This window comes from Mixophyes fleayi, chromosome 4, assembly GCF_038048845.1.
Source record: "Mixophyes fleayi isolate aMixFle1 chromosome 4, aMixFle1.hap1, whole genome shotgun sequence".
NCBI lineage: Eukaryota > Metazoa > Chordata > Amphibia > Anura > Limnodynastidae > Mixophyes > Mixophyes fleayi.
Genome location: NC_134405.1, coordinates 262,297,941 through 262,308,306, shown reverse-complemented (window position 1 = coordinate 262,308,306; position 10,366 = coordinate 262,297,941). Strand labels below are relative to the sequence as shown.

The 10,366-nt window shown below is 44.5% G+C and overlaps 1 protein-coding gene across 1 annotated transcript; it reads right to left on the bottom strand.

The window, feature by feature from the left end:
• Positions 1–268: 268 nt before the first annotated feature.
• LOC142150816 (uncharacterized) lies at positions 269–3,317 on the bottom strand. The gene is made up of 3 exons (XM_075206001.1): positions 3,277–3,317; positions 668–1,541; positions 269–532 (listed from the first exon to the last, which is right to left on the bottom strand). The coding sequence occupies exons 1-3, from the start codon at positions 3,315–3,317 to the stop codon at positions 269–271; spliced, it is 1,179 nt and encodes a 392-aa protein (XP_075062102.1).
• Positions 3,318–10,366: the final 7,049 nt, after the last annotated feature.

Genomic DNA, 10,366 nt, shown 5'->3' with positions numbered 1-10,366 from the left:
ATAAGAATGGCGACCCCTGCAGACTTACAGTTACTCCCCCCAGACCAATAGGAGGGCCCGTGAGACCACTGCCTCCCCAGATGCCTGTAGGAACTAGAGAAAGGGAGAGAACATTCCTGCAACATGTAAACATCACATTTCTGACTGTCAAGAAAGGTAAACACAGACTGACGTCTAATCTTATCCTTCACACTCCTCACATTAATGGTAAAAAGAGAAAAGTTAGCCCTTAGTTTGGAGAAAAAAGAGAGTTAGCACAGTCAATACATCAGGTACCCTCCTCGTCCGGTGGGACTTGGTCCGGTCTGCCTGTGTCCCCTTCGGGTGGGAGCAGACCTTTCTCCTCTAGCTGGTCGAATAGGCAGATGTGGGGTAGTTGCAGGAATTCTTCCTCCTCCTGCTCGGAATCTAGCAACTCATCCACCATCTCTACCAGGACCCCCTCCGACGGGAGAGGGTCCTCTTCGAGCTCGATTGCCTTTTTCTTGGAAGAGTCAGAGTCGCCGCTTCCTCCTTTGTTTGTTCTCATCACCTGCAGACACAAGAGGGGGGAGGGGGGGGAATCCTCCAGGGAAAGGGAGGGAGCTGCAGTAGCGGTGGAGGGGGTTAGTGCTACTACGGGGGGGGGGGGGTGTTGTGACAGCGGGGTGGGAGGGGGTGCTGTCACAACAGGGGTGGGAGATATCTTACCAGCTCTTGGCTGCGGTGTGGGCTTCTGTTGCTTCCTCTGGGCTGGCTTGGGCTGCAGGGCAGGGGCAGGTCCACTTTCCGGCAGTCCGATCCTGGCAGCTGCAGCATAGGTTCTGGCCCTGTGGGGGCAGTCCCTGTAGATGTGGCTGGCCAGGCCACAGAGGTTGCAGGACAATTTTCGTGGGCAATCCTTGGTCTCGTGCCCCGCCACCTTGCAGTTCCTGCAGGCTGAGACTTTGCAGCTTCTCGCCATGTGGTCAGCTTCACCGCATTTCCTGCAGTTCCTCGGCTGATCGGCATAGTGAAGAAGGCCGGCAGAGCCGCCCAGGGCAAAGCTTGATGGCAGGTGTTGGAGTCCGTCAGTTGTCGTGTTGTCTTTCCTCAGTCTGATAATGATGGACCACTTGCCTGTCCAGAAGCCGTTGACATCCAGGATCTTGGAGCGGTCCTTGACCACGGAGCAGAAGCGGCTCAGGAAGGTAGCGATGTCCTTACCAGGGGTGTGAGGATTTCTCATGGAGACCATGACTCTTCTCTCCTCTCTCTGGATGGGGCAGTTCCCCACGAAGCGGGAGAAGGAAGACTCCGGTCTCGCAGTCTTCACTGCCTCCCAGTACCTCTTACAGATGGCAATGGAGGCGAAGGTGATGTACCAGATCCCTTTCAGGTAATTCTGCACGCTGAGGGTTTCAGCCTTGGAGAAGCCCTGATCGAGGATCATCTTCTTACAGAAAGTCTCAGCCGTCATGTCTGGGACCCTTCCTTCCACTTCCTTCAACTTCAGGACCATGGTCTGCCTCATCCAGGGTTCCAGAGTGGGGGTCTTCTGGGGGTGTCCTGGCTGGGCTGGCCTTGTCCAGCAGTAGCAGGGGCAGTGGAGGCAGAGGTTCCGGCCACGGGGAGAGGCTTCAGGGCGGTGTTCTTTCCTCCCTTCTTCCCAGGGGCAGGAGCAGGGGTGGAGGCAGGAGCTGCAGTAGCTGAGGCCATCGTCCTGGCTCTTCCTGGGGCAGAGAGGCTGGTCTTCCGGGGTGGAGGGAGCAGTGCAGATACCCTCCCGCTGGGTAGAGAGGAGCAGGGGCTTCCGCTGAAGAGGGGGCGCTTCTTCCGCTGGAGCAGGGCCTGAGGAGAGGAGGGCTTCTTCAGCTGGAGGTACTCCCGGCGTCTTCTTCCCGGCAGGCAGGGGTCGGCAGCGCTTCTTCCCCGGGGTCGGTCTTCTTGCTACTGGCCGGCTTCGATCGGGTAACACAAGTCTCAAACAGTTCCTCACCAGGTTCAGAGTGTGCTATCGGATGAGCCACACTCAGGTATGTCCTCTGGGTTTTGGGCAGGAGAGAGACAAGTGCACCATGCAGCAGAGTCTACATCAGCCCCTCACCGATGTTAGAGTGCGCTATCGGATGAGCCACACTCAGCATAACCTCCACCGGGTAGTTGGTAAACTGATAAGAACAGATTTTTTTTTTTTATTGAAAGCCTGGGAACGTGCAATCAAAAACCCAAAGTGCCCAAAAAAGGTGTAAAACCATAAAAAAGTGCACAAGGGGTACGGTACTGGCCCCTTCTTTAAAAAGAAAGGGCCCTGGTCCCCGACCCCCGGAACCAAAAAGGTCCCTTAGGGGGCAAGGGTCTTCAGACCCCCTTCGCTGCGAGGCTAGGGGGGTCCCTTTAGCCCCTGGGATCCACCGAAGCTTCACCCAGGGTTTAACAACTAGTCCACCCCCTAAGGGGAGGACCAACGTGGGTGTTCAGGGAGGCTGGAGCCTAAGGGCCACACAACCTCCCCTAGATCGTCTCGGGGACAGGAGCCCAAAAGGGCCTACCCGTACCCAATAAAATCCGGAAACGTGAACACAAAAGAAAAAGTGACAAACGTGAAGAAAAATAAATAGTGCCGAGTGGATACGGCCCCAGCCTAATGGCTGGGCTTGGTATAAAAATTTTCTCGCCCAGCCATAAGGCCGGGGCAAAGAATAGAGCGAGTGCTTAAAAGAAAGTGGTCAAAAGTGCGTGGGTGCCAACATAATCACATTGTATCTATTTCAAGGTGCTACTGACCTGTGATTTTTTGGCACCCCCGGGGTCGCCACTCCCAGAGGCACATTTGTCCCAGGCTTTCAAAGCAGCAATCCCAGCCCCTGGCCAGAGGACCAAGTGCAGCTCTGCCACAACTACACTTGATCTTAGCCAAAAGGCAGAGAAGCGATTATTGGAATCCTTGTCCTACATGGATTTCATTATTTATCTTCATAGGCAAACCCAGATTTGTGGAGTTGCAGGGGTGGCAGACTGAGCCTTAAATTCCTTCCGGTGACTTTTAATTTATTATCTCTTTATATTTTTGTTAATATTTATATGTCGCTTTACACAACATATATTTTTTAAAGTGTATGTTTTTCAATCATTGTTTATTTCATTTATTTCCTTTTTTATGTAACATTGTAAAAATAAACACACATACAATAATATTTAAATTTTGTCTGGGCAAAGATATAGTGTCACTTGGATGCCACCCACCTGTTAATTGATTATCTTGAGTACAGGAACTGTTGAACGTAGGATGAGTTCCTCACCTGTCCTCCGCTGCACCTCTCTGGTATTCCCCTCTCCATCAGTTCTCCGCTGCACATTGCCCGCTTTCTTCACAATGTCCCTAATAATAATAATAATAATAATAATAATAATAATAATAATAATTAACAAGTACCAAAAATAGTATTTAATAAGCAAATTTAAAAAAACCCCCAATATATTTATATAGGTAGATGCACTTAATTAAGATTCTATGGTAGAAATGTAATTCAGCACAATGTGCCCCTGGAACAGTCTGCAGAGATACATCAAGGCGATATTCACACTGAAATCTCCACTCTCTTTTCCTTGCATCCCATAGTGGTGCGCAGAAAATGGGCGAAGATTCCCTATTGTAATAGCTGGAAATGTGCACTTCAAAACATGGAGGCATCTGCACCTCGCTAATTGAATCTGCTCCTCTGTGAACAAAAACTTGGCATTCGTGATGCGCATGATTTGTAAATTTCTCCTAGTGAAAATGTATGTAGATTCGATAAATAAAAATGTGTGCATGAATCTAACAAAATAAGTTTTATTAGGAGGTAGCCAGTGGGTTAGCAAATTAACTAAGACCAGCTGTGGCCATTAATGTGAGAGTTTCTCATTGCTTCAGCAGTTATTTCATAATCATATTTCACAACATGATTTCACACAGTTGAAATCTTAGAAATGTTTTCTGGCCATCCTGTTTCCTAAAAATAATGTTATCATATTATGTACACAGCATGATGCACGTTTTAGTAAGCTCCTAGTAAAACTTTCCTATTAAAGCAAAAACGTCTCAGCTGTGAGAGATGTTTCCCTGTGTGGGAGAAGAGAGTGCTGTAATTCACTGGAAAAAGGTCAAAGCAACAGCCAATGAGATTCCTTGAAATCTATTACTCACATTTGTATATGAAATCTGTGCAAAAAAAAAGCAGAAACTAAAGGAATTCACAGGAATTTTTTTCAAGTACCGGTCATCACTTTTGTCCAAACCCTTTGCTGTTAGTCGTCATAGCTTTTCCTGCTGACGCCTGGATATGTAACTTGTACTGTGCACAAACATGGCAATATGAGTGGATACATCCTGCAGTACAAAAACAGAGCCCAAAATATAAAGGAACAGATGATCCTGTAATTTATTCTTTTTTTGTGATTTACAAAAAGGAGAGGGCTTAGTATTTAAGTGTAAAAATTGATCCAGAAAGTGGTTTATGTCCCGGTGTCTGTGAGTTCAGTGACACTTCTGCATTTTGACATTTTTCACATACAGTGATAGAAAAATATACAGAGGGAAATGTATTAAAGTTTGTTTTTCTGCAGTTTTATGTGCAGTTTACAAACCATGAATGTATCAAAGGCAAAACCGCCGATAAAACAGCATGCTATACAAACGGTAAGGTTTTTGGTCATGGTAAATAGACAAACAGTGCAATTTATGAACGTGCAGTTGCAAAACCTCAAATCAAACCGCATGACACCTGCTTCCAATAGATGAGTTAGCTCAAACAACATGCTATTTGAGCTATTTTGCCATTAAGAAGAAGCCACATTACACATATTAATTATGATTGCATCATCCATTATTTATTAATGGTTCAACATGTTTTGTAAAAAAAAAAAAAATGAAGGGGGCTTACACATATCAGGATAATATTAAGGACCCTGTATTAAGATGACATCAGATTGGAAAGTCAACATTGTCACATAATCATTATAAGAAAAAAAATTGTGACACAATATGAAGGGGCCAATAATAAAATATTTATGATGGGGACAACAATTATTATATTCTGAAAACATGCACATTAATTATCATCAGATGATATGGATAATACACATGGGGGAGGCAGGTCAGCTAACATAGAATACAATATTGCAAACTTAATACTTTTAAGTCTGTAAAAGGCACGATTTGGTGAAATTATAACAGATTTCCTATATTTTGGAGGGTACTTGCTGTGCCCTCCAACTCTGGCCCTGTGGTGCATAAATTCCATCTACAAATAAGAGACAACTCTTACAAGTTAATAAAGGAATACTGTGCTATCTTAGAAAATGCACAAATCTTCTCTCATCTGCTATCACCAGCAGGGGCAGGCTGGGCTGGGGAGAAAGGGAACATATGCCTCCCAAGCGATCCCATAGTGGGCTACTTTGGGCTGGATCACTGGGCCACCTGCATTTTTTTTCCTTTAATATGTTCCTAATAGAGTCTAGTCTTGCCCCTCGGGCTAAAATTTATCAGCTCTGCCCTGATCTCCATTCTCCTCACAACCCATTATCAAAGATAATGAGGAAGTGCCAGCCTTTTTATAAATGCTGTGAGCTCAAAATCACATGTTTTTGGAGAGTCAATAGAAATTGCACATTAAAATTACATGATTTGCATATAAGAGAGTTTGGGATTGAAAAACTGCCAGTAAACCGCATGTGGTTTAGGACTGTTATACATGACAGACATAGCATGCGGATTGAGGTTTCAGCTTCCAAACTGCAAGATACATCTTTGTGTTTGTAAAAGGTGATTAAAGACATCACTAGTGCCAAAGCAGGTGAATGCAGGAGTTATCAGGAGGGAGCTGGAAGGAGTTACAGATGATGAAAGAATGTCTTGTTGCCATGGGTGAGGCAATTGATGCTGGACAAACTTGCCGATGTATAGAGAGGGAACAATGTGGAGCTTAGGTGTAGAGATAGCTAGTTGGAATTGTGTAATCCTGTTTGTGATTGTCACTGCTGTAACTGAAGTTTGTGAAAAAAACAGAGAGTTTTACTGTAATTAAGCCATTGTAGGACCGATCATTGGAGAACTTTCTTAAAATACTTAATCCGCCACATGCACAATTGGGATTTATGTAGGCCCTAAAATGAACATAAATTATTAAAATTGGATCAGATTGAAACTGATTTATCAAGGCTGAAATTTCCAAATGCCCACGACCATATAGGTCTGTGTATAAGGTCATGGGTTGACAGGTGACATGGATATCTGTTCATTCTGGCTGCCCACTGAAGAACTGTATCTGCTCAATCTGATCTTATGGTGGTCAAACTGACTGAAGATCTGGTAATTAGGCAATTGTAAGAATAATTAAATCTTTATAACTTGCCTTGATAGACTAAAGTTGGGCAAGATCCATGTCTAGTTTGGCCACACTAGTATGTGGCCAACTGTACAGACATTTGGCAAATGGGCCAAGTAGCTGTATTTCTTCTGTTGTCACTGGGACCTTGTAGTTGGAAGATCGTATATTCAGGATGATTACAGATATCTTTTGATTGCATTTAAAGGCATTCCTTATACTGATCTATTCTATTTCAATTGGATTATTATTAGTTAGATTATTGTAGATTGATTTATAGTAAAGTATATATTATTACATCCCATTGAAGTTTCTATTGTATTTTGTTGACCATTCTGCTCTTAATATCTTGTAATCATATATTGTTACTATGCAGAAATACTATTCCACACTTACTATCTTCTGAAAACTGTTCCATTGTGCATACAAGTTTCTTACACATAGAAGATTAATAGGAATTTTTATTTTACAAATGGTCACATCACATTTATACTACTCTGCAATCACGATTCATACTTCATAAATTATATTGTTAGGTATGTAATTAGTATAGGTCTAATTTGGATATAGTACGCTATAGAAATGGCTTTTTAATTTGTTTTTATTTCATCCTTTACATTTTTTTATATACTTTGTTTTAATAATATTAGAAAATTGATTGTAATTTTTTTTTAATACATTAACTAAGACACTGCAGTCTCATTGACGCAGCTGTCGATTGATTGATTGAATGAATGATTGCCACTGGAGGAAATCTGACTCCAGTGCCAATTTCCTGCACTATAAAGTCATCCTTTCAAATTACAACACTGACCTTTCGCTTTCCAAGCAAAAAATATAACTTTCTATTATCCACCCAGTCTTATAAACCCCATTGCCTCTTTGCCACATTCAGCTCATTCTTTGTCCACTGGCAACTTCTCTTCCTCCCTCACAGCCCATGATTTTGCCACCATTTGAAAACATATTTCCTTATGCCTATGTAACAGATTCTGGATACTATATTACTAATCTTGATTAGCACTGGCTTACCTGAGGTGCGGAGTCTAACGATCTCCCCGGTGTTCACCAAGAACCGCCGCAAGGCGGGGTGGGCTTCGCTGCCAGGAGTCGCAGGTCGCAGTCCCCAGGTTCGCCTCAAGATGTAGTACAGCGGAGTGAAGCGGTGGTAGCGGAGTCAACAAGCCGGTTCGGTACACAGAAATGGAGTCAGGCAGAATCAGAAGGCAACTCGGAGTCAACAAGCCAGGTTCGGTACACGGGTCACAAGAATAGGAGAATGGTCAGCAAGCCGGGTCGGTACACAGGGATAGGAGAGCCAGGGAAGTCAAACAGGCAGAGATCAGCACACAGGAGACACTGGAAACTGGAAGACACTGCAATCCACGAAGAGCAGGAGCCAGGAACAGGTAAGTGTTGCTCTGACACTCTGCGAGTGTCAGAGTGAGGTTTTTATACTGAAGGGGATTCAAAATCCCCGCCTCTAGGGTTGTGGTCATGTGACCGCCTCCGGGTGCGGTCACATGGTCCTGAATGCGGAAGTGCGGCTGGACGGAGCGGCGGAGATCAGGTAAGTCCGTGACAGTACCCCCTGCCATAAAGGTGGACTCCGAACACCTAATAGGGTTTCAAAGGAAATTTTTTATGGAAGGATTTAAGTAGACGGGGAGCATGTAGGTCAATGGCTCTTACCCATGAGCGCTCCTCAGGGCCGTAACCCTTCCAATCTACCAAGAACTGTATGGCACCTTGAATTTTACGAGAATCTAGGATAGTTTTAATCTCGTATTCAACTTAATCCCGATCCACAGCAGGAGGAGGAGTTCTGGATGAGGTGGAGAATCTGTTGGTTACCATCGGTTTTAACAAGGAGACATGGAAGACATTGGGTATGCATAAAGAGGGAGGCAGACTCAATCTAAAGGCTACGGGATTAATAATCTCAGATATAGCAAATGGGCCAATAAACTTGGGAGCAAATTTTTTACTGGGAACCTTTAAACGAATGTTCTGGGTGGATAGCCATACCCTGTCACCAACTGCAAAACTTGGAGTCATTCTCCTTTTATCGTAGAATTTTTTGGAACGAGTAGTTGCTTGCTTTAAATTTGTCTTGGTTTGTTCCCAAATATCAGAGAAGTTACGAAACAGAGAGTCCACTGCTGGAACTTCAGAAGATGAGACTTGAGAGAAGGTGGGTAGTCTAGGATGGCAGCCATACAGAACAAAAAAGGGGGAGTTAGAGATGGCCTCATGAAAATGGTTGTTATGGGCGAACTCGGCCCAAGGGAGAAGGTCCACCCAGTTGTCTTGGTTACTAGAGATAAATATTCTTAGAAACTTCTCTAATTCTTGGTTGGTTCTCTCAGTAGCCCCATTGGACTGGGGATGATATGCGGAAGAAAAGTCAAGCTTAATCCCAGATTTATTGCAAAAAGACCGCCAAAATTTTGATATGAATTGTGATCCCCTATCGGAGACAATATGTTGAGGACAGCCATGGAGGCGAAATATTTCTTAAATAAAAATATCGGCTAAGGAGGAGGAAGAAGGAAGGCCTTTGAGAGCAATAAAGTGGGCTGTTTTAGAGAAGCGATCCGTGACCACAAGCACTACAGTACAGGATTTGGAAGGGGGAAGGTCCTTGATAAAATCCATGGAGATCTGTGACCAAGGGTAATCAGGAATGGGTAATGGGAGCAAGCATCCATAAGGCTTCTTCCTAGAGGTCTTGTGTTGAGCACATTTGAAACAAGCAGCAACAAATCTCTTCACATCCTCCAGCAAGGAAGGCCACCAGTAGCTTCGGGACAATAAGTCCCAGGTCTTGCGATTGCCGGCATGCCCAGAGAAGAGTGAGTGATGAGTCCAGTGAAGGAGCCGGGTGCGTACATGTGGCAAGATGAATGTTTTGCCTGGAGGACAACCCTTTTTCAGGTGTGTAGCTGCCAATACTTGACATGGATTTACAATGAATTTCTTATCTTCCGAGGATTCCATGTCAGCTGGATCAAAAGAGCGAGATAAGGCGTCTGCCTTTGTATTCTTAGATCCCGAGTGAAAAGTGATGTTGAAATCAAAGCGTGAGAAGAATAAGGACCACCTTGCTTGTCGAGGGTTTAGACATCGAGCAGTGCGTAAGTAAAGCAAATTCTTATGGTCGGTATATATGGTGATAGGGAATTGCGCTCCTTTTAGTAAATGTCTCCATTCGGAGAGAGCCAACTTGATGGCCAGGAGCTCTTTGTCGCCAATCCCATAATTCCTCTCAGCAGGTAAAAAGCGACGGGAAAAGAATCCGCAGGGATGAAGTTTTCCAGAAGGACCTCGCTGTGATAGTACGGCTCCTGTGCCAACAGAAGAGGCATCTACCTCCAGGACAAAAGGACGAGAACAATCTGGCTGTTGAAGAATGGGTGCAGATGAAAAGAGAGACTTTAAATATATAAAGGCTTGGATAGCCTCAGAGGACCAAATACCAGCATCAGCAGATTTGCGGGTCAATGCTATGATGGGAGCCACGATAGAGGAGTACCCCTTGATAAATTGACGATAATAGTTGGAGGATCCTAGGAAGCGTTGAGTGGCCTTAAGGCCCGAAGGTTGGGGCCAGTCAAGTATGGCTTTCAATTTTGTGGGATCCATCTGTAGACCGGTGCCCGAAATAATATATCCCAGGAAGGGAATTTGTCTCTGCTCGAAGGTGCATTTCTCCAATTTGCAAAATAACTGATTTTTTTGTATACGAGAGAGGACCTCCAATACATGAGTACGATGAGATGCTAGATCTTGAGAGAAGATGAGAATGTCGTCCAAGTAGATGACTACAGATTGGTACAAGAGGTCTTGAAACAGCTCATTCATAAAGCTCTGAAATATGGCTGGGGCATTGCATAGCCCGAAAGGCATGACCAGATATTCAAAGTGGCCGTCTCGGGTGTTAAACGCCGTCTTCCATTCATCCCCCTCCTTAATGCGTATAAGGTTATACGCTCCTCTGAGGTCAAGTTTAGAAAAGATGGTGGCACCCTTAATCC

Bases quoted from the DNA above. Each gene is read 5' to 3' on its own strand.
- LOC142150816 (XM_075206001.1), bottom strand. From the start codon at position 3,317: ATGTGCAGCGGAGAACTGATGGAGAGGGGAATACCAGAGAG. The intron at 1,542-3,276 runs GTGCAGCGGAGG...CTGCTGGACAAG, and splicing joins GAGAGGGGAATACCAGAGAG to GCCAGCCCAGCCAGGACACC. The intron at 533-667 runs GTGACAGCACCC...TTGTGTCTGCAG, and splicing joins AGATATCTCCCACCCCTGTT to GTGATGAGAACAAACAAAGG.